Source organism: Cucumis melo, chromosome 6 (assembly GCF_025177605.1).
Source record: "Cucumis melo cultivar AY chromosome 6, USDA_Cmelo_AY_1.0, whole genome shotgun sequence".
Taxonomy (NCBI): Eukaryota; Viridiplantae; Streptophyta; class Magnoliopsida; order Cucurbitales; family Cucurbitaceae; genus Cucumis; species Cucumis melo.
In genome coordinates this window covers 1,542,652-1,567,435 of record NC_066862.1, presented here as the reverse complement: position 1 = coordinate 1,567,435, position 24,784 = coordinate 1,542,652, and the positions used below count along the sequence as shown (strand labels likewise).

The window sequence follows — 24,784 nt, the reverse complement described above, 5'->3', positions numbered from 1 at the left end:
TAGATAAATTTTCTAAACTCTACTACGACGTAGGCCACCAACCCATCAAATACAATAGTTCTTTAAACCCAAAGTTCCCATTCATTACTTCAAAAACTCTTCTGAGGATTCAGAACCCAAGAGAGTAACAATAAATCCAAATGTAAAAAAGCAAAATATTGTATGCTTTTTAGTGTAGGAGTAACACTGCTGATGATATTTACTGAACTCCAATTTTATGAAGCAACAAAAAGAAGAGCTGTGCTTTTCACATTCATATACACAAACGAGCAAAATATAGTATGCACAGATTATTTGTCACAATTCTAGATAGATGGTTGGGATTCAGTTTTAAGGCAAAATGTAAGAGAAATTACAAACAACAATCTTTCTCTCTCTCTTCTTCTGTCATCTTCATCTGTCATCTTCATCCTCAGCCCATGCATAATCCTCACCTTGAACTACGTTACCTCGAAGCATATTCACAATCTGTCGCAATTCAATTACACGCCTCCCCAAATACGTGGGAAGGATTGTGCGTGGCTCATTCTCAAGCATGCTTAATTGGTTAGAAGTCTTTGCTTGATGGTTACATTTTAATATAAAATCCCATGAGGGTTCAAGGATTTCAACATCAAATGCAGGCGACAATGGCCGCCCGATAACTTGAACATGAGAAACACTGCAGGGGAAACATGATTTGTTAGGATGTCAATCCATCATTAGTGCAAGATGCAACAAACTATACCTTAATAATACTGCAATACAGAAAAGTTATCAGATAGCATGGTGAGTTGGATATTGCTCCACATCCTCACCATTGTCATCTCATGTAAAGAAACTACAGCTTCCATATTGTAGTTGGGCATTTGTCGTGATCTTTATCATTGGCTATCCTGACGGATATGTCTCGTTTTACAGATATTCATGTTCGTCTTTAACAAACGTAAAAGACCAAATAACAGTAAGGTTACTAACAAATTAATGACACGAAGCAGATCCATACAGGAATAGCCAACCTATATAGAACTTAATAGCTTGTCGCATAAGGAATTTGCATCAATCAACCAAAATTATGGTAGAAATATTATGCTGGTATAAGCATTGAGAAAAGTTGAACGAAACGAAATCCATAGGACAACTAATATTTCTTGGTTTGCCTCCTCATGCTAAAAGGAAAAGTTCCTATGGAATTGTGCAAACAAATTGAATGGCTCTTTGGAAAGTCTGGAGGGAAAGAGAACTAAAAACTTCCAACAAAATTGGATGGTAGACGTACTTTGCCAGATCTAAAGAAAACAATGCGTATTTGCAGAACGTTATGCAAACAGACAGAAGAGAAAAAGTATATATACTACCGAACATACATACCATATGTAGAACAAAGCATCAGTTTCTTGTCTTTGTACCCTGCCAAGTAGCTCAACTTGCAAAATACCTCCAATGCAAAGAACGGGTTCAGGAAGTTTGAACCTCTGCAAGTAATTCTCCTGTTAAGATGTAACTTGACCAGTCAATTACAGGATTGTTCCAAATAATAACACAAGGAATGAAATAGCCATACAAAATACGAAACTATTACATTATATCTAAATTTCATGGATTTTAACCATGTTCAAGTGAATCAAATAAAATACCATTCTTGTAATATGTACAAATCAGAGCTCCAAAAAATCCTACAGCTAATGAAAGCTGGAAACTGATAGAAGATCTCAAATTCTCATGTCAGATGCTTGCATTGTAAAAAACCACACTTTCATTGTAAATTGAAATAACTAATTAGATAAGGTTCATGGACAGCATATTATGTTGCATACATTACTGTAATCTAAAATTTTAAAAACGTCTCCAATAGCAGAATGACAGGCAAAAGGAAATGGAATTTGACAATAAGAGCACACAGGATGCATTAGCAAGGGATAGATTTAAGACGTACCTGAGCCATCGGGAATTCTGGAGAAGTATATGTCCATATAAATGTTTCTTTTGCAGATCCACAGTGTGACTCCCCAACCAAATCACTCCTAAGATCCATGACGTGTTTTAAGTGACCAAACCGAAAACGCACAGCCTTTGCAGAGTATATGGGTAAACCTGTCTGAAAAAATGCTGGACGCAAAAACAGACTTCATCAAATAAGCAAACGATGAAGAAGGTGAAAAGACCGTATTTGAAGTTTGAAATCAAATTAAAAAAAAAAAAAAAAGGAAAGTATACAAAGAAATACCTTGGAAAGGTCGTATGTTAACTTCATATACAACACATAAATTGGAGACCAATTTGTATATCAGCGTCTCGGGTACATCAGGTTTAAACTGTCCTTTACTTGACCAATATGAAGCCCTCCTTGCAACAAGATCTCTTGCGTCCAAGGTGTTATTGATGCTTTCCTCAGGATCATTATCGGTGCTTGAAGCAATAATTGCCTCGGAAATGCAATGTCTCATAAGAAATGATGCAGATGCATGTGCAAGATAAGCATAAACTCTGTGATCCCTCTGCGCAGATTTGGAATCTCTTGAACTACTACATGCTACTTCTTTGTTCCCATTCACTTCCGAATTGTTCACTTCAACAATCGAAGCTACTCGAGACAAATGAGGGAATGATCTAAAGCAGAGCTGCTTCGAAAGACCGTTTTCTATCACTGCATAAAGTAAAATGCAAAGCCTGTCAATAGAATGAAGGTATAAGGTTAACTCTGTCTCTTTCTTCTTTGCATCGTTCTGTATCAAACCTTCATCACAAATCGAATTTCTATTGGGTTATTTCCATCACTCAAACTTCTCGTTATTTTTTACTTTTCCTTGATCACTCCACATATCTGAACTAAATCATATCTTGAATACGTTACAATCAAACTGGAAGTTGAGATGGACTTCTAACTCATGTACTCACCCAAATGTTGCCAACATCGTGAGACGGCACTCGCACGAACAATATCAGAAATATCATCCAAGCACATTAAAATCTTTCTCGACATGTCGGGTTGAAGCAAATCCAAGAAATCCAAACGGACTTCCATTCTGGCTACTTACCATAAGAAAATCCAGCAGCTTCCAAAATTTAGACCTGAATTGAGAAGGGAGGGAAATCATAAATTATAATTTCCCAATCACATACTGATACAAATTCAAAATTCTCGTAACCCACGAACCAAAAGGGCTCGAACACAATTCCAATGAACAATCGTCAAATATGAAAAGAAGCATACAAAATTTTCAATATAAAAAACAATGAAACATATAATTATGGCACTGGTATTAACCCCTCGAAACGAAAAACTTAAATCGCAATGCAAAACCAAAACTTCCTCAAAGATGAACAACGAAAGGAGAAAATTAAACCCCATTAAAGAACCATGGACCATAATCCATTCAAAAACCCCAATTCACAAGAATGCAAACAACGAAAGAACACCTCGGAAGATTCAAAAAAATGGGGAAAACATACAAAACCAAAAAAGAGAGGGAATCACTCAAAATTTCTCATTTTTTCTCAACAAAGACTCCCAAATGAAATCACTAACAAATACCCTTTTCAAGAAATTAAAAGGAGAAGCTAATGAGTGGCGATAAGAAGAATGAAAAGTAAAAATTAGAACAAAGTCAGGGATTTTAGACTGCTTACTTCCATCAAAAACCGAAAGTGTCCCCTAAGAAAAGCTTGTTGGAGAATCAGAGGGACAGAGATTTGGTAGAGAGAAAGATAAGCTTCAAATAGATGATTATGAAAACGAAGAGAGAAAGATAGAGTAAAATTGGGAAGCAGTTCGAAGGACAGCGATAGCAAGTTTTTGTTTTGTAATTAAAAATGCTTAATATTTTTGCATTTCCATCACCGACCTTACCTTACCCACATTATTAATTACCTTTTAAATTTCCTTACTAATATAATACAATTTTTATATGCTATTAACATTCTTCCACCCAAACTCATCATAATTGCCATCTGCTCTCATCTTTCTAAATTAAAGATTGGATTTTTTTTTTCCGTTTGTTGAACTAAGTCCGAAGATTTCAATATAATTTAACCATAGTTCACTTGATAAAATCTTGATTGTTGTTTGAATGATAATAATTCGATTCTTATAATCGAAGTTAAAAGTTCAATCCTTCGTCTTTTTCTGATTAAACTTAAAAAGGAAGTATACTTTTAAACAATGGACTTCTTGGTCGCTAATAAAAACAACATCCATCGAGTTTTATTCAATTTTACAAAATTGCAAAATAATACTTCTCAAATACTTAATCTACATCGGTGAGTTAAGTTGGAGTTTTAACTTAATATAGCTCAATAGATAAAATATCAATTATCATTTAAAAGAACGATAGTTCAATTTTTACACCTACAATAATTGGAAAAAAAAAGTCAAATATTCAAATTTTCATATATCTTACGTATTTTGAACTAACTAAGAAGTGGAATGGAATATAGATGCCACATCTTTCTATAAGATTATATACCTCGACTTAGGATTTGATGAAGAGAGATTAAAAAAAACTAAGAACAAATGTAATGTATCCTAAGATTGAATCATCAAATTTAACTAAGAAACTCATCTTAAATATCTTACATCTTGATCGATAACATGTGTCAAAGTTTGACTTTGAACCTGTGATTTGAATAACTATGGAATTCTATGCAATTTATTCTTTTAGATAGTTCACTTTTTCATCACAAAAGCTTCTGCTGCAGATTCATGTCTGTCTCAATTGTGTTCTCAAAAATCACATCAAACCCAATAACTGATTCATAACAAGTGAATCAATATTCCTTCTTTCTTTTTCTTACCTTTGTAATAGAATATCAATACATATTATTCAAAGTAACGTTTCATTAACACAATCTCAAAAAAAAAATCTCATTAAAACATCAAAAAAAAAAAAAAGAATATACACAAAGTTGGGTGGGAAAAAGGAATACACAAAAGGGGAAAGACTACAAAATATCCTCAAAATCCCAATAATTTGAAAGTAAACATTGCAGCTAATGGAATTTTCAGCATGATTTTCCTTTTCTTTTCCTTTACACATTTGACATTTTATTCCCTATTCTGTTCATTTGGAGGTTCCAAAACATATAATGACACCAAAACTTTCAAACAAAACATGTCTGAAAATGGAAAAAACTAAACATTGCTCCAACAAGTGAGTGGTCAATCTCCCAATTCATCGAGCATACTCGGAGTCCTCATCTCAAACCCCATCAGACTTCCGATCCAAACAATAAAACGTAAGAGACGCCGCTCTTTCGGACAAACCACGTTGTCTAAAAGTTGGGGCATGCCACACTCAGAAAATGAGCAACAGATAATTTCAATATTTTACCTGTTCATTTAACTACAAAATCTCTACTTTGCCTCATTTGCTAGAGGAAAAGGTTGAATGAGCACGGAGTCTAGGCATAGCCCTCCTTTAGTGTGAGTGCAATCGATCTGAGTCAATGAGAATTTGAGCTTCATCAAACTGTTGCTCCCACTACTTCCAATGGTGAAATCTCCCACATAGTAGTTTACCCAATTCCCAGGACTCCCCAAGAAACACTTAGATTCAATGTGCTGATTATCGGAAGTCTTCAATTGAAACCTTACTGGCTTTATGTCCCAGCCATGGACTTGTTCCGTGTTGCAGACTCGACGACCGAGTCTCTTCGATGGTTTGCCAAGATGGAGCCTAAAGAACACCGAATATCTTCCTTCAGGAAATTGGAACTTCAGCTCCCCATTCACCTCCAACCACCACGTTTGATAAAGATAAGCTATAGTCTGAAATCTGGATTCGAGAATGGAAAACAATTTCATCACTTCATTCGGTAATTATTTCCAATAATTTCAAAGACTAAAAGGCAATTTATTTTAGCAGATATTCGAATATGAATCTGATACAAGAACAATAACACGCTCTTTTTTGCTCAAATATTGCTTTCCAAATCAAGAGATTATTGAGAACTCTGATGTATAAAGTATCAACATATCAAAGATCAATTCAATCTCCACTATGTTCAGCGATAGCTTGATACAGATATTTCTATCAATGTTTTAATACTTTTGAGGGCAACAATAGCTTTCGAAAACTCTATAGAGCTATGTGATCGGATAACTCATAAAGGTTTTTGAATTTACTGCGTGTGAATCTGAAGGTCGAGGTTACTTGATCGTTTCCTCACCACAGCTACACTTGAACTCATTGTTCACAAGCTCGAGTTTTTTGAAAGTCGAACTTCGGCTGTTCTAAGAAACACAGGTCATTGCGAAAACACATTAAGCAAAGCAAAACAGTTGTCTTAGAAATGAGTACAAACAAGAAAAAACGATCTCAAAGCTCAGTTCTGTCTTTCGCATCCTCCAATATGGATAGACAATGAACTCTCTCACCGGGCTTGTTTCGAATCACTTTCTAAACGCTTAAAAACCGTCCTAAATCATACTTAGAGTTGAAAGTTAACCAAAATTATCGAATTCCCAATGATAAACAATGTTAGAATGTTCAATAACATTGCAAAATCAAAATTCCTCAGAGCTTATAAAATTTTCTCACCTGGATTCCTCCGTGAAAATATGATTCCAGTATCTCCTATCATCAATTCCAGTAATTGTCAAGGCTTTCCATGAAATCGCCATTGATAACCCTCCAGTTTTCTTGTCCAACCAAAACTCCTTCACCAATTGAGAAAAGAAAAACCCAATTCAGGAAACTCCTAGATCAATTCATATCTTAAATCCAAATTACATTTTTTTTATAAAAAAAACAAACAAAGAACAGAGAGAAACCTTTGAGACGCCATTTAAGGGGTTTCTTCTACAAAGCCTAGCATAAACATCTTTCTTCCTCAAATTCACCATAGCTCTCTCTTTCTCATCAAACTCAAATACTTTGTCCATCAGAAACAGATAATTAGAAGGCAATTTAGATTCCCAGATGAAATCCGCCGACGCAGCATCGCGAAACAGCCGATTAACTCCGGCCAATTTACAAATCTCCGGCGGGTCCATATGCATCAAAACCAGAGCCACACAATTCTCCGGCATAGCTTCAAGCCCAGACATTCTTCCACTAGTATCCGATAAATTAGCACCCATCAGACTGAACCCACTTAAACCCTCAAATCCAAAAGAAGAATCCACACAACCCAGTACTCCAATTCAACCTTAAAACTTAAATTTGAACCTGAATCGGAAGATCTTAACCACAAGATTCAAGGGGAGGAACGCGAAGAGGACAACACCCCACCCCAAAACCAAATCCAAATTCATTTATTTGAAATTACCCAGAATCAAAATTCGAGAACCCCAAACACCCAAATCGAATTTTCGAGATAATCCCAACTTTCAACCCCCAAGAAAACTACATGACCCAAAATTTTGGAAGAAACGGAAAGAAAAAAGGGAGAGAAAAAGTAAAGACCACCCCCTGATATTTTTATAAACCCATAAACAAAATAAAGTAAAATAGCTTTAGAGAGAGAGATAGAATTCCTTCTCCCTCTCTCTAAAAAATCAAAAAAAAAAAAAAAAAAAAAAAAAAAAAATCCTCTCTTTGTTAAAGATTAAACTGACATGATGAACGGAGGTATCATCGACTAGCGAGCCGAGGGTGCATGGAGTACAGTACGATTCATTTTCCATCGCCACGAAGAAAATAGAAGCGAAATGTAGTTAAAGAACAACATACCTCGATCGATCATATAATGAATATGGGTCAATTTTATATATATATAAACGTTTATTGCTTCTAGACTTTGGGATATTTGTTTTTATATATATATATATTGTTATATGCTTTATTATTATTTCTAATATTGCTAGTATTATAATTACTTCTTAGTGCAGTATTAAGAAATATATATATAAATATAGTAAAAATCTATGACTAAGATATACTACTATTTGTTTTAAGACATATACAGTAATCTATCTTGATCGTATTGTAGGTTAACATAAACACGTTTTAAAAATATACTGTATTCGTAAATGTTTTTATAAATTTTCTAAAACTTTGATTAATTTTAAGAGTCACTACATTGCCCTAACAATTTTTTACTAAGAGACTATGCATAAAAATAAAATTAAAAAAAAAAAACAACAGAGAGATTATAGTTTGAATTGCGAAAAAAGAAAACAAAAACAAAAATCGTGTGGGTGTGTAATGAAATAAATACAGGGAGACAATATTATTTAATTTGCTTTTTTGTATTATTTATATATATATATATATATATTTTTTTTTTTTTTTTTTTGTGTCAAATGATATTAAATGATTTAGGGCTAACATCTAATTATCTAGAGTTAGTTGAAATGTCATGAAAATATGTCAAAATTTTATAAACTATAAATACAAAACTATTATATATATTATTAATATATAAATTTTCATTAATACGTGTATTATCCATAGTCATACATCACTTCTTTAATCATCCAACGATGTGTGTCTTTAAGACAGTTTAGTGGTCATCTAACCCACAAAAATGCTACTAGGTAATTTTCCAAATAAATGGGAGATAGTAATATTTTATTTTGAGAATTTTCTTTCTTTATTTTATTGTTTTTAATATTATCTTTATCGATATCTTTTAAAGAAATTATAAAAGTTAAACTATAATAAAATAACAATAATAATAATAATAACCTAGTCCAAGAATTTTATGAAAAAAAAAATGTTCATTTGTTTAAAACGAGCGATTTAATTCATACTAAAAACATATATATAATAATTACAGAAATTTATAATAGTTCGAAACAACTTAAAAATATGAGATAAGAATGATCTAAATCGTCAAATTTTCTCGTATTAAATTTCATCATAATTCTCATCATTCCATACCACGTCCCATTTTATACGATAAAGTTAACGGTAACAATAAAAAAGAACAAAACAATAATGATAATGACAATGTGTGTGACGTGGCAATGAAATAAAAAGTGCAATTAGTTTAAGTTGAAAAGTTCCACAACCACAAATTGATACTTTGGTTTAAAATTTAATTTAACAGCTAATGCATATTCATAAAGTTTAAATTTTATGAATAAAAAAACTAATCCATTATTGAACTTAAATTTAATTAAAGTAATGGAAATGTTTAAACAAATGGACTGTGAACTTTATAGAGAGGAAACAAAATATAATAATAACGTAATATAAATTTAAGTGTAAATATGTGGTTGATGGGTCAAGTGCTGAGTCAGATCCACGTAGGATCATAATCTATAATGTTTTAATCATTTGCTTGCTGAGAGAGAGAGAGAGAGAGAGAGAGAGAGAGAGAGGGAGAGAGGGGCAAACCCTTTTTGTTTAATTCAATCTTTTGTTAGCTAATAAGACAACTTGTAGGAAACTATATTCTTTCAAATGAGGATTCCTTTTTTTTTTTTTTTTTTTGTTTTAGGAATTTTGTTCTCTGGGATTTTATTAATATATGTGTTTTGTTTGTAAGTTTTGGAGTGTAAATAGTTTATTTTTTATTTTTTATTATTTTTAAAATATTTTTGTATAAATTATTTGTTATTTAAGCTAAATTAGATTGTTTTGCACTAAAAAGGGAAAGGGAGTGGTTATAGCCATTAGCTACATGGGCCCATTAGGATAATGTGTAATGGGCCATGAAAACAAGTCCAATGGATCAGGCCCATCTATGGGCATTGCAGTCTTTGTTTGGACAATGAAAGAGAGTATTTTTAGTTATTTGTTTATTTTAATGGTTAATATCGATTTAAATTTTCAACTTACGTAATTGTATCGATTTATAATAGTTTATTTGACGAATATAATGATATTTCATGAAATTTATAGAGTTGATAGAAATAATTACCTTTAAAATTCATAAATGCATTAATCATCAAATAATACGTAGACTTCTTCAAATGTTGGTTTTACACAATGAACAATTAAAGTAAATTCATTGATGATCATTTATAAAAAGTTGTCTGAATATTTATCAATACATTACAAATATTTAAATTATTACAATATGACGTTTCTTTTTTCTTTCTTTTTGTCGAGTTAAAAAGCAAATATACACGTGTGTGCAACACATTCAAAAAGTATAGGACGTCACTTGCAATTTACTCCTGTTATAGTATTGAACATTTGTAGACGTCGCATGTTAAACCTCCACTATACTTTAAAGTTATAGTGAAGTAAATTGAAGAGATTTATATAGTATTTATAAAGACATCAAAATATAATTACAAAATCCATTTAAATCGTAAATTTCATTTCTTAACGTACGAACTTAATAGATGAATTAGAGATACGAATATATCGGTTCGATCTCGTTAAGATGAAGGTAACTTTAAAAGGAAGAATAAATAAAAATAATTAAGAAAGAATAAAATCTATATAAAATAATTAATGAAAAACCAAAAAATGATACCAAATTGCTTTGGCAAGTAAAATGGCAAAAGTAAAGTCCTTAGCCACACCTTCCCTACTAAGCCCTTTTTTGGTCCCACCATGAAGGAAAAAAAAATCCAAAAAAGTATTGACCCACAACTCACCTATAACTCCAAATCAAAGAAAAGCATATCACATTATCTCTTCACTTATATATATATATATTATTTAGAAAATTATTGTATCGAATAAGAATGATTCAAATATTTATAAATATAACAAAATTTCATAATATATAAATTATAATAGTCTACCAGTGTCTATTAAAATCTATCAACGATTATTATATTTGAAAACGATGTATTTTCAATAAATTTTAGTTTTTGTTTATATTATTGTATATTTAGGGGTTGAAGAATGAGAGACAACTGTCTCTCTTAGGTTGTATTCTTCTCAAAATGTTAAAATATATGGTTTTATCCTAACACCTAATCAAAATGCATAGTTTTGTCCCTCTCCACATCCTCGTTGATAAAATATTGTCATTAATTTATTGTATGGTTTGTAATACATGACTAGTACCGTAGTCAACAGTGGTTAAGCGTTTTTTGAATAATCGTTTATGAAAATAAGTAATATCCACTCCAATTATGTACTTTTTGGTTTTTATGACTATCTTGTTCTTATGATATTTAATTATTTATTTTCCTCTAAGTGTGGTCTAATTCAACTATAGTAATATTTATATTTTTGATGTTTCGAAATTAGTTGTCATCTCAAGGTTTCGACAAAAAAGTTGTAGGGGAAAATTGATGCAACAAATGATGTTTGCATTGATTGGTTGATTATATTTCAAGTGTGAGATATTAGTGTATAGTTGGATCAAATTCAAAAGTTCATCGCGCATGTAGGATTCATAAAAAGATTGATCATTAACATATTCATACTCAACATTGATATCAAAGTATGTTTATTTTCAATATTAAGGGGTTTTCTAATCATAACGTTGGTATATTTTATGAATACTGTTTTTTTAGTTGCTGATTTTAGAATAATATGTATATTCAATCTACTATTTTTCGAAATAAATTATATGCATTGATTTTAAAAACGTACATATTTAATTCTCGGATTCTTAAAATAAGTATAAAAGTTCGAAAAAGTAATTTATTTTTTACTATATTTTATAAATAATTTTATTTTTATGCTATTCACGACAATTATTCTTTAAAAAAATTTTGTAGTTGTATTAAGAAAATTTACTAATCAAACACACTTATTTTTTAAAACTCGACCAAAAAAAATAAACATTATTTAAAAACTCAAACTAAAATTATAATTATATAATTATATATATATAGAGGTAAAAGTTAAAAAGAAATAAAAAGTCAAAAAGGAATGTGATTAGTTGGTTTATAGTTAGGAGTAAGGTGGAGAGGTTGAGGCAGGCCACGTGGGCGCCGTACGGAACGCTCTAATCGGCGTTTACAACTCACGCCCCGAGGAGTCGCGTGGGCCAAGAGGTGTGTAGATTAAATATAATATGACATAATAATAATAATAATAATAATAATAATAATAATTGCATTTATATAAATAAGAAATCTACTTAAATTTTAGTGCACACCTTTTTGGAAAATTATTTTTATTACTACAACCCCTTTTATATGGTAGTTTTTATTATCCTTTTTGCACTAATTTGTTCTTCAAGTTTTTTAAAATTCTTATCTTGGGGTCCTGTTTTAATCTCTACGTTTAAACAATTTTTGTATTTATTTATAAAAAAGTTATTTTTCTTTTGTCTATTTTTACAATGGTTCGATTTCTATATTTTATTGTTACAAGTTTGAGAGATTGATGTGTTAGTTGTGTTATATTTATGTTCATAATTTTATTCGATAGATTAAGTGAATTTTTTTGATTTGATCGTACGGTATGCGAAACTTTTTTCACTTTATATGTACTAATTTGAACGTAATTTAATTGGTTAAGTCATTATAACTTCAATTGGATTTTTGAAGGTTTGAATATCTTACTTTATATCATTAAAAAAAAAAACTCTCATTTGTAGTTCATAAATTTGATAAATAAAAAAAAACCTAATTCGAAATATACTTTTTATTTTCTCCCGTTTGAATATATATATATATGTGTGTGTCGAAGTGGATAATACATTAGACAATACAATTTATTTTTCTTTTTTTGAATGGATTATTTTTTAATTTTATGATTATTTTCAAAAATAACAAAATATCAAAATATTTATAAACTAAAATAAAATCCATCCATTTTACGTCATTTAAGTTTATATATATATATATATATATATATATATATATATTTACGAATAATTTCATCTTTCAACCATTCATGGTAAATTCTCTTATTAATTATCAAAATTAATACAAAAAAAAAAAGAACTTTCATGAAAAATGAAGAATGAATTAATTAGAGATTAATAATTAGGAAGGAGTGTAATTTTGGCATAAGTACAATTAGACAGATGGGATGCTTTGGGTGCACAAAACATAAAAATAAAAATAAAAAACCAATACAGCCAAGCAAATTACTCAATGTTTAAGACCAACCCAACGCAACATAATTTATCCGAGTTATTTAAAATATACTCTCATCCACCAAAAGATCAAAATATATAACCTTATACATTATAGGTTGGATTAACGATAAATAAGAAATCAGGAGTTCGACTAAAACATAATGTCGGATTTAATCTTCTCTTTATCTTTGATATATAAACGATATTTTAACAATATATAAACCTCTTAATAGTCACGTGTAGACCTCTCGTCAATAAACAATTTAATGTGTGTTTTTTCTTTGCAGTATTTATAATTTATAAGCACTCTTTAGATAAATTTTCATAAGAGAGTAGTGATTGGTGAGTGGAAGTTGGTGAAATTATTTATTTATTTTTTTTTTAATTGTAATGATGAAAGTAAATACCAACAAATTTTGGAAACTATTCAAATAGAAAACTATGTTTAAATATATTAATATTATTCAATTTAGCAACGGGTGAATGTTAAAATTGTTCGATCAGTATACTTACACGCGACACAATACATAATAAATCGATCAACAAATATTTTAGTTTGAGAGCGTTAGTTCGAGCAACACTTAAAATGTAGCTTCCGAACTACTCTCAATTTTTATTTTAAACATTTCTATCAAAATAGTTAAAATAAAAATAATTTAAAATATAAAATTTCTCTAATCATTCCAAACATATCCAATACGTGATGGAATATATAAAAATCAAAATTTGAAAGAAATTTGAAAAAATAATTAAAGATTTGATCTTCTAATTTATTTTTATATAATTCTAAATTCTTTCTATCTAATTACACATTATACTATAAAAAACTTATCTTTTTAAAACGTCAAATACATTCTTGTTTGAAGAGTTACAATTATAGAATGAAATATTCGACTTTTAAGATAATAATTCATATGTATATACAAAATATAAACAAATTTAATAATTATCACCGTAGATACCAATAGTTTTTTTTAAGTGAATCTGAGTGATATTGATATAAATAAGTATATATCATTAATAAATTTTTAAAATTAACTATTTTTAAAAATATTTTCAATTATTTTGACGTTTAAAATAGTTATATATATATATATACCGACGGATTTAGTATAGGTTCAGGAAGGCTCGAGCCCCCTCAATTTTATCATCCTTATATAATATATATATAAAAAAGACTAATTAATTTTTAATATTTATACTTAGTATAGTGGTTACTCTGATCGGTAATCTCCATTTTAATCGAAGTTCAAATCTTACCTACCAACGTGCGTACGTGTGCGCGTGTGAAAAAGAAAGGAAAAGAAAAAGGTATTAATGAGATGGAAACGTAAGTAAGTGAAAGTTGTGAGAAAAAAGAGAGAAAAAGGAAAACATATAAAATCAGATGATAATTAGCTAATGAAAGCAAAATATGACGATGATGAGAGGGTTTTGTGGACCGTTGGATCTAAGTGGGACCCCAGGTGGACCATATTTTCCGGTATGAGTGGGGCCGCAGCATATCTCTACCCCACCACATGCATTGCTATGTAATGCTCTCTTTCTTTCAAAGTCATCTTTTACACAATTCTCATGCAACCAACCAATTTGTTTTCTTTCCTTCCTTTAATTCTTTGTTTCTTTTTTTTCTATCCCAATATTTTATTTCCACATTGCCACCTCAATATCTTATTCACACAAAAAAATTAAAATTTTTTTTGCCACTTCAGTATTACATATCTACGTGTCTACATAGTTGTTTGATGTGCTGTTGTTTGATTGTATACGTCGTACGTGTTCACGAAACCTATATTGTGTCTTCCCTAAATGGCTAGTTAGATCGTATGGTGTGAGGTTTTTCCTTGTCGTTTTTCATAGCTTAAAGTATGCGTAGAGCATAAACTTTGAGATAAATCATGCAAAAACATGTATTATAATATGTCTCCCATGATACTAATTTACATTATGGAAATATTATTGGTTATGTGATGGGATGGATAGACTAAATAAACTATATATTTAGTTACATTAAAATAATATTATTTTTGTTGTGAAATTAGGAAGTATTATATGAATTTCGAAGGTTACTAAATAGATTAAATAAAGAAAATAGTGAAGTAAACATGGGAGAAAAATTAATAGATTAAATTTGTAGGAAAAATAAAAAATATATTTTTATTTTAGAGGTGGGGAACAAAATGGAAGAAAACAAAGAAACGACGTCGTAATCGAATAAGACTGATTTAAAAGTATGTGCACAAAAATCTCGAATTTCAAGAACAAGAACTTCCATACTAATTAAGAAAAAAACAAAGAATATTCATAGATATTCTTTATTTTATTTTATTTTTTCAATTTTTACAACAAATTAATAAATCGATTTCCTTACAACTTACAAAGTAAATCCACAAAAATTTCTTTTTTTTTTTTTAAAAAAAACCCTAATCTTTTCTCTCTATCTCTCTCTCCGCCATCAACGGCGGCGCTTTCGCGCGTGTTCCTCATGCGCCGCCATTCTCTTTCTTTCTTTCTCTTATTCCCCTGTTCTTGAAAACCTCAGTCGTCGTCACCTTCCCTTTAAAAAGTCCAAATCTCCATACCCATTTTCTTCAACCTTCTTCTTCTTCTTCTTCTTTGAATCTTTATTTCTCTCTCTCTCTCTCTCTCTCTCTCTCTTCCGATGAAATTAAATCCATAGAGTTAGAGAGAGAAAGAGGCTCTGTTTCTTGGGGTCTGGTTCTGTTGCTCTGTTTTCCCCTGTTTCTCGAACTTTCCAATGGCGGTGAGCAATTTTTCATTCAAATCAGGTAGGCTAAATCTCTATAAAATAACTTTGGTCACGATCCTTTGTGCCGTCTTTTACCTTGTTGGCGTTTGGCAACAATCCGTCGGAAAATCCCTCATCTTCGCCGGCGGAAATTACGCATGTACAACATCCACCGCTGCGGCCACCTTCGAAAATTCCACTGCTACCAGCGTCATCGACCTTGATTTCGCCGCCCATCATACCGCCGCCGACCTCCCTGTTGTCCAGAAGGCGCGTCGCCCTAACTTCCCGCCGTGCGACTCGAAGCTTTATGAATACACTCCCTGCGAAGACCGAGACAGGTCGCTCAAATTCGACAGGGACAGATTGATTTACAGAGAGAGGCACTGCCCGGAGGCCGGCGAGATTTTGAAGTGCCGGGTTCCGGCGCCACCCGGTTACAAGGTGCCGTTCCGATGGCCGGAGAGTCGGGATTTCGCATGGTTTTCGAATGTTCCGCATAAGGAATTGACAGTGGAGAAGAAGAATCAGAATTGGGTCCGGTTCGAGAATGACCGGTTCAGATTTCCCGGTGGCGGTACTATGTTTCCTCGTGGCGCCGATGCCTATATCGACGATATCGGAAAATTGATCAATCTTGCCGACGGATCCATTAGAACCGCCGTTGACACCGGCTGTGGGGTACGTAACGGTTTTTGGTTTTGAACACTCCGGTTTAAACCGGCCACCTTGAATGAAAATTAATTCCAAAAAATTTGTTTATTTTTCATACATTACGAAAATAAATGAGATTTTTCATTAATAAGGAAAATTTAATTAAATTTTTTAAAGAAAAAGATAATATCCATTTGCACCATAGTCGTCTTTGTTACCTTCTTGTTTTTGACTTGCTTTTTCATTCCACAGATATGGATATTTTCCACTGGCTGAAGGGTCGAAATTTAAATTTATATATGATATTTTATTTTATTTTAAGACAATTATTTGTTATTATAATTTGTTTCTAAAATTGTTATTATTATTATTATAATAATAATAATCAATTAGGGGACTAATTTGACTCTTAACGTTAAGGTCCGTGAAAAGCGGCACCGACCAATAGGAAAGTGCCACGCACGTCATTAGATGAATATGGGATAGGGATACATATGGAAGTTTTATATATATCGGAGAATATTTATAAATAATTTTAGAGAGAGGAAAAAAAAAACACATATTTTTTTTAAGTAGAGAATCGTAAATAATGTCATATTTTTTTGCTTAATTTTAATTACTAGTGTTAAATTGCTAAAAATTATTTGCTACTATTTCTTTTTAGCTTAGCCACTAGAAGTTTGGGAAATCTTGTGTGCATATTCATGTATTGGGTAAAGATGGATGCACGTGATTCTAGCTAATAGGCATTAATTTTAGATAATATTATGAATTAGTAGTTGTTGGTGAATCACTATTACATTTCATATCTTAATTTTTCATTAAACCTTCTGATGATTTGGTAAAAAGGTTAATGTACATCTACAAAAATATTAATATTTTTTTAAAGTAGGGATGGAGTGTAGGACTAGGGAGTATTTTTGTTATTTAGCATTTATTAATTTTATTTTCATTTGAAGGAAAATATTGGCAGTATATGTTTATATATATGGTATGTGATGAAGGTATAGTTGAATTTGAGAAGCAAAGAGGGAATCTGCATTAAATGTGTTGACCATAAAAGCTCAAGTTGAAAAAGAAATGGAAAAAAAGATGAAATTTAGTTTTTTTTTTTGAATAAAAAATTACCTATAATTGTTTTGTATATTTAATTTAATTATCCAAAAGTTGATTAACTTTGAAGAAATGAATATAATGCTGTCAATAAGTTTGTTGAACTGTTTTCTTTGTGGTAGTAATGTTGCATTAAGAAATAATGATTGTGTTGTTGTTTGGTAAGGTGGCAAGTTGGGGCGCATACTTATTGTCAAGGAATATAGTGACAATGTCATTTGCACCTAGAGACACTCATGAAGCACAAGTTCAATTTGCACTTGAGCGCGGAGTTCCGGCTTTGATCGGTGTTCTTGCTTCCATCAGACTCCCCTATCCGTCTCGAGCCTTTGACATGGCGCATTGCTCTCGTTGTCTCATTCCCTGGGCTCAATCAGGTACTTTTCTACTTATTTGTTCCATTCCAAGTACTAACTACAACTACCACATGTAGTTTCTCATTCATTCATTTTAATTCCAAGCTGTTTCATCTTCTATGTGGGGCAGATGGGATGTACTTGATCGAAGTCGATAGAATTCTAAGGCCTGGTGGCTATTGGGTTCTTTCTGGGCCACCGATAAACTGGGAAAATCACTGGAAAGGTTGGAACAGAACAACCGGGGATCTCCAAGCCGAGCAGTCGAAAATCGAGGCTGTGGCTAAAAGTCTTTGCTGGAAAAAGTTGAAGCAGAAGGATGATATTGCAATTTGGCAAAAACCAACCAACCATATTCACTGTAAAAAGAATCGCAAAGTGTTCAAATTCCCCAACTTTTGCCAGGAACAGGACCCGGATAGCGCATGGTTCGTGACCTGTTTCACTTTGATTCTTTTCTTTAGAGAGATATTCAAACCTAAAATCCGAAGTCTCCTAGTGAGATACCAAAACCAAAGTGATTAAAAAGTTTGATATCCAAAAAGATGCTCAAGAGGTTGAGCTCTTTGCTTCTTTCGCCAGCTATTTCTTTTATTCTAAGCTTGGTTTTGTTTCCAAGAATCACAACTGAAACCAATTCCTCATTTGCAGAACAAGACAAAAGGAAACAGTCTCCATCTTTTTACGTCATAATAATACTTATTACCTTGTATTTATACTTATCTGTCTTCTTAAGTGCAGGTACACTAAAATGGAGCCTTGTCTGACCCCACTTCCTGAAGTGTCTGATGTAAAAGAAACAGCTGGTGGGCAGCTGCTCAATTGGCCAGAGAGACTGACATCTGTTCCACCAAGAATTAACAGTGGCAGTTTAAAGCAAATCACACCACAAAACTTCACTGAAAACACAGAGTTATGGAGAAAGAGAGTAGCACATTACAAGGCCTTGGACGGCCAGCTTGCTGAGCCCGGGAGGTACCGCAATTTGCTTGACATGAACTCGTTCTTGGGTGGTTTTGCAGCTGCCCTCGTTGATGATCCTCTGTGGGTCATGAATATCGTCCCTGTCGAAGCAGATTTTAACACCCTTGGAGTCATTTACGAAAGAGGACTTATCGGAACATATCAAAATTGGTATGTAAAACTAAAATGTGTAACTGCAGCATTAGTCAACTTGACAAATACATTAGTGTTTAGATTCATAGTTTAGTTTAATCACTTTGAATTTTAAACACTCATTGATCTTAGGTGTGAGGCAATGTCAACTTATCCTCGAACGTACGACTTCATACATGGTGATTCGGTCTTCAGTATGTACAAGGACAGGTAAACTAGACCGTGCATATTATAATATTCTTTTCGTAAAATGCTCGAAACTAACTTATGAGAAAATTATACCTGAATTGCAGATGTGAAATGGAGGATATTCTGCTGGAAATGGACAGGATTCTGCGGCCACAAGGCAGCGTGATCCTGAGAGATGATGTGGATGTGTTGGTGGAAGTCAAGAGCATTGCTGAGGCTATGCAATGGGAATGTCGAATCGCAGACCATGAGAAAGGACCCCATCAGAGAGAAAAGATATTGGTGGCAACCAAGCAGTATTGGACAGCATCTGCAACTGAAGAAGAAAATCAAGAAAAGCAAACATCTTCTCAGAGTTAGCAGTGTCCCAATGTTCGATTCAAAATTCTGTTCCTTTTTTCCTTTCTAATCTTTGGGGTCAATAACTCTTGATCATAAATTCATTTTTTTGTTTTTCAATACCCATTTTTTGTGAAGGGGCTCTCGAAGGTTGTATCACAGTATCAAATTATTTTAAAAGAGAAAAACTATTGAGGTACCAAAGTTGAAATATCAGTACAACATTTTCAAACCCAAATAAATAATAAACAAGTCTGTAATATGCTTACAAATGGATCCCAAACCATCACATTCACATGCAATCTTGAAGTCGACGTTTTACCACGAGCTGGAAATTTAGAGTGAGAGAGACTGTTGAGATGAGAACAGCTTTGATGTTTAGTAGTAGTACAAATGGCAGTTACCTGTATTAAGTACAAAACTCAAACGTTGAAATTCTTTTATGATAAAGAATGAAAGATAGTATGGAAATTTTGCATAAAAAATTTCCCTAACAGAGACATGGACCGAATAACTTTTGTCAAGACTTCAGATCTGACAAGCAATAGAGATTAATAAGGTGAAATGATTTAAACAGAATCATCCATCAAGGAGGATAAATTAAGATCACTCAAACAGCCCCTTGTTCAAAGAACTCTTGTTTCTTTTACCCACTGACACACCAATAGTTTTCAACTATTCATATACATAATCTAGATGGAGCTTGGGCCCCTGTCTGCATTGCACCCATCAATACAATTATTGGTCTCAATTCGAAAGTAGATGGTGCAAAACGCTGTACTATATTAACTCCACAAACAAGGCTTCTTGCTTGCCAGTGAGGCCGAGATCTCTCAACATCATCGAACCATCTTCAACTCCAAAAGTACACCTCGGATATGGCCTTGCCTGTTCACCAAAAATTAGATGTGAAACTCAGACCGACCATTCATGATGGTATTGTGAATGTGTTCATTCAGTTCGGCTTTGGAAGCTAAAATGTTATAAACAAAGAGTAAAAGTACAAGGACATGGTTGAAATTTGAAGACGCTGCAGGATAATGACAACCAAGTTAGCAACTGTTCTAGGAATAAAGGGCAGGAGAAAACTGTCTAGCTTACCACTTTATATGTGCCAGGCTTCATAGCTAGTTTGTCATCAATGAAGTTGAAAAGAAGCTTCAAAACAAGAAAGCCAAAGTCAGTTGAGTGAAAGAAAAAAGAGCTAAATGTAATTTTTAATTTAATCCTTTATATTTTATTATTTTTTAACTGTACCCTCCCCAAGATGAGGTTAAAATTGGAAATACAAGCTTTCAGCCTTTCATTGCATGGCAGTTAGCAAAAATTTAGACGATCATATAACAAATTAGGATGAGGAATTATAATCAATTAAAAAAAAACCAATTCCTTCTCCAATTACTGTGCAATGGAAGATTATCACAAAACCAATTTTAAACATTCACCAACAAGCAGCATGATTATTGTCAAAACAAAAGGGAGTGACTTGAAAAACATCGCAATATTAGGAACAAAAACACATAAACAAAATTCTTGCAATCCAACTGAGCATATTTGAATTTTACCTGAAGCTTGTCAGACTTGAGAAAGCGCCGTTCATGGCGATGTCCATCTGGCAATCGAAGAAGAAGGGTCACTGAATTTTTATCATTTATTTCTGGTTCAGGAGGAAATGGAGCTTCTTGAGCAGCTAAACTTCTCATCGTCTCCTGTCATAACATCGCGAATCAGAGGTTCAAGGATGAGAATTCATTGTTAATACTTGCTTTCTTCAAATATAGATAGAGAGGTTTGATCCATTATTACAATATATTGAAAAGGGTGGGTTTAAATGATCATGATGTTTGAACTCAAGTACGAGGATGAAATTCAGTATAAAAATAGTTTGAATGTCTATGAAGGCATAAATTTTTCAAAGGAGAGATGCACATGCTATGATAAATATGAATGTTTTGTGGTCAAATTGATAATGTCCTATATTACCTAAGAATTTAAGACCAGAAATAAATTGATGAAGGCTGTAAGTGAACCACACTAGAGACCATCACCATCAAATGCACATCAACAATGTCGAACCAAGCATGAAATGTAATTGAATACTTTTCCACTAAAATTTTGTTGTTATTTTCCAAGTTAAAAAAATAAGAATAAAACAGGAAGTCCGGTGAAGGGTGAGAGCATGAATTTAAAAAATTAAAAAATTTTAAAAAATAATAATAAATAAAAAACCAGTCCAGAAATATATCACGAAATAGACTAGTGACATTTTAAAAGTCATGGTTCAACATAAGGTCAGCTAAATACTCATCATCCCCAGGCATCACACAACATGTCACAGTACACATACAATACATATGGCACAAATTATTTGAAGCTTAAACCATGGGAAACAGGATCAAACCTTTTGTTGTTGTCGGGGTGGCTGTGTCGATGAAGATGGTATAGAACGGCACGGCACAGGATGCATATGACTGTCCTTACTCGTGCCTTGAATTTTATCATTTTGCAAATGAGATGCAGGCTGAGAGTTGTTCTCTGAGAAGTTGTCAGAAACTCCCCTGAAAAAAGCAGCTTCTAGCAATACTGATTCACTTAACTCCTTGGAAGTGATGCCATCCCACTTTAAGTTCAGGGAAATTAGAAACACGAATCAAGTTCCCAGAAAAATATGAAAGACATGTTACTTCTTCCCTCATCAAGCGTGCTAGAGGGAAGTTGGACATCCTAAAATATTCTCAAAATATAAAGTACAGAGTCAATGTCATAAATGTTTGGTGCATGAGTGCCTCACACACAGACATATAATGAGTAACAAGTCAAAACATAAACATGTGCCATACTACCTCTTTAGGATAAGAAGCACCTTGTTCATGCTGGTGATGAGTACTAGTGCTCCCTTCGCACTCCTAGGCATTTTGATGAACAAATCATTTTAGTGAAATGGAATGCAGATCAAAGTTCAGTGAGAAGCATATAAAGCACAAAGGCCATAAATGAATGAAAACAGTGACCGATACCTTTGGTCCACTGTTGCTAGGTCCTCCCCTTCCTATGCTTGTAGCTTCATCTGTGTTCTCTACAATCAATTCACGGACTGCTTTCTCTTGCTCAGCCATCTGAAGTCAATTCAACTTTTGAGGTATGGACAAGCATCAAACTATCATTTTTTTTCTTTAAGAAAAGGGGAGTACAGTACTCTCAGCGACAAGGAAACTGCATGAGCAAGATCCTCCTCCTCCTGCTGAAGTTGCCTTTGCAAGAGCTGAAGATCAGAATCCTGCAACAGAATATGCAGATTACGTTGCTTGAAAATATATATAACATACAATCAATAACTTGTATATATGTCCATCAATGCTTGCAAGCATAGATCAAATGTTTCAACCTGTTTTGAAGCCTCGATAGCAGCTCTAAGCATTTCATCCTCGGAGTCACTCTCTCTTATCTGATTCCTGGATGATGAAGTGTGATTTTCATCCTCGAAGTTGGCTCTCCACGCTTGATGAGATGGTTGCGCAGGAAAGTTATTGAACTCTGAAGGAATTCGCTCCATACCACCTGGTTGTGAATGTGAATTAGAAGAAGGAAGGCCAAGTGATGGATATCCACGCATCTGGTCAAACAAATTTCTTCTATAATTTGGATCGAGAAGGTTTGATGGTCTGAAACTTCTGGCAGCACGAAGAAGTGGCCAAAAGCCATATTGTCCACCTTGACTCCCACCACTTGCATCGGTGAAGTTATGCTCTGGGTAGGTGGGTGCAACATATTGACTGAGCAAGAAGAACGAACAAAGAAAAGAGAAGACATAAACGTTGTGTACAACAAAACATAAGAAACCAGCATATTGCAGTATAAAAATAAAAGGTAGGGACTGAAAAATACTAAAATTTGATAATGTGAAACTACATACTTGAAACTGTACCCTTCACTGAAATGAGAATTGACTGCTGCATTGACATTGCCTCTGTATTCCTGCCCATGACCATAATGTTGGATTACTAGAACACTAGCTCGAATAAGTTAAGGTGAAAAGTCCAAGCAGCTAAATTTTCTAGGCTCGTTACATGTTTTGTAGGTCTAGAAAATAAAATGACACACGCAATAAAGATAACATGGGAAATCAAATGACACAAACACAGAAGATATCTTAACGATGAAACTAATGAAATAAGTCTCTAAAAACCAATATTGAAGTAAGAAATTAACAAAAATTAAAACGATAAGGAGACGAAGTCATAAAAGCAAATTGCCATCGTATGAGTTTGTGATTCAAGCGTTGGCTTTCAAATTTCACCACATTGCTCTCGGAGATTCTCAAATCAAAGCGATGGATCACCAGACCATGAAAGAACTAAAACAAAAAGCCGATTGAAAAAATACAACGTAACGGAGTCAATCTAACGGTGGAAGGTGGCTTAATCGACTACATTACGATGATCAGAGACCACGATAACGAAATGAACCAAAAAAAAAAGAAAAGTACGAGATCGGAAAATTGTGAGTGGAAAAAGGAGGGAGAGTAGACCTCGAGCTTGCGGAGGGCGAGAGATTCGGAAGCTCCGGTGATTCTCATGAAGGTTTCGATGGCTTCTTGATCCGGCCGGACCATTGCTCCGAATTGTCTCGGGAATCGGAAGAGGCAGAGAGAAAGAAGGGATTTTTCGGTGGACGGTGGAAGAAAAATGCGATACGATATATATCGTTAATATATAGATACGAACTTCCAGATTACGCGCCTTTTTGGTTTTGTTTTTCTTTCTTATGTTTTGATTGAAAAGGTAAAGTTTGTGGCAAATTCCATTATCTGCCCTTTTTTACTATTACAAAATCTTTGTTTTTTGTATTCAATTTTGACATTCTTTTTTTTTTTTTTTTTGTGGTATAAATTTTGATGAAATGATTAAAAATTATTGTTATTAGTATGAATGTTTAAATTTTTAATACAATTATTCATTTTACGAAACGAACCCATACAATTTCTAATGAGTTAAATTTACTGTGATATTGAAATTTTAACTTTACAGTTATATTAAATTAATGTTCGATAAAAATATTGATATCCACTTATGTTTTTGTAAATAACGTACTTACAAAAATTGAATTGATAATTAAATTGTGTTTCTTCGTAGGGAATGTGTTGATTTGATTATTAGTGTATATCTCCATTTTCAAATCAATAAAGGATACTTTTTCTATCTTATATTTTTATAGGTATTTATTAAAAAATGATAGGCGTATTGATTTGCTATTAAGTTTGCTATTCAACATCTTGATCTATGGATACATTGATGTATTTGTATATCTTTCGATACTTTGGTTAGAGTATTTATATCCATCTTCAAAACTACTTAGGGTATAGGTCCAATTTTACATATATAGTGTTTGACAACATTGT

The 24,784-nt window shown here is 32.7% G+C and overlaps 4 protein-coding genes across 4 annotated transcripts; 1 reads left to right on the top strand and 3 right to left on the bottom strand.

Moving 5' to 3' along the window:
* Window positions 1-213: 213 nt before the first annotated feature.
* Window positions 214-3,839, bottom strand: LOC103483307 (F-box protein At4g00755). Its single transcript, XM_008439873.3, has 6 exons — window positions 3,610-3,839; window positions 2,878-3,051; window positions 2,207-2,626; window positions 1,916-2,088; window positions 1,351-1,469; window positions 214-661 (listed from the first exon to the last, which is right to left on the bottom strand). The coding sequence occupies exons 2-6, from the start codon at window positions 3,002-3,004 to the stop codon at window positions 394-396; spliced, it is 1,107 nt and encodes a 368-aa protein (XP_008438095.1). The 5' UTR covers window positions 3,005-3,051; window positions 3,610-3,839; the 3' UTR covers window positions 214-393.
* Window positions 3,840-4,902: 1,063 nt separating this feature from the next.
* LOC103483306 (F-box protein PP2-A13) lies at window positions 4,903-7,496 on the bottom strand. The gene is made up of 3 exons (XM_008439871.3): window positions 6,752-7,496; window positions 6,519-6,637; window positions 4,903-5,753 (listed from the first exon to the last, which is right to left on the bottom strand). The coding sequence occupies exons 1-3, from the start codon at window positions 7,058-7,060 to the stop codon at window positions 5,333-5,335; spliced, it is 849 nt and encodes a 282-aa protein (XP_008438093.1). The 5' UTR covers window positions 7,061-7,496; the 3' UTR covers window positions 4,903-5,332.
* A 7,773-nt stretch (window positions 7,497-15,269) lies between these two features.
* On the top strand, window positions 15,270-19,590 carry LOC103483305 (probable methyltransferase PMT15). Its single transcript, XM_008439870.3, has 6 exons — window positions 15,270-16,300; window positions 17,553-17,763; window positions 17,873-18,170; window positions 18,484-18,876; window positions 18,991-19,068; window positions 19,152-19,590. Exons 1-6 carry the CDS (start codon window positions 15,629-15,631, stop codon window positions 19,405-19,407), a joined length of 1,908 nt encoding a protein of 635 aa, XP_008438092.1. The 5' UTR covers window positions 15,270-15,628; the 3' UTR covers window positions 19,408-19,590.
* Window positions 19,591-19,921: 331 nt separating this feature from the next.
* Window positions 19,922-24,108, bottom strand: LOC103483304 (plant UBX domain-containing protein 9). Its single transcript, XM_008439869.3, has 10 exons — window positions 23,915-24,108; window positions 23,300-23,361; window positions 22,772-23,159; window positions 22,583-22,663; window positions 22,404-22,502; window positions 22,230-22,292; window positions 21,788-22,006; window positions 20,952-21,095; window positions 20,488-20,544; window positions 19,922-20,274 (listed from the first exon to the last, which is right to left on the bottom strand). The coding sequence occupies exons 1-10, from the start codon at window positions 23,996-23,998 to the stop codon at window positions 20,167-20,169; spliced, it is 1,305 nt and encodes a 434-aa protein (XP_008438091.1). The 5' UTR covers window positions 23,999-24,108; the 3' UTR covers window positions 19,922-20,166.
* Window positions 24,109-24,784: the final 676 nt, after the last annotated feature.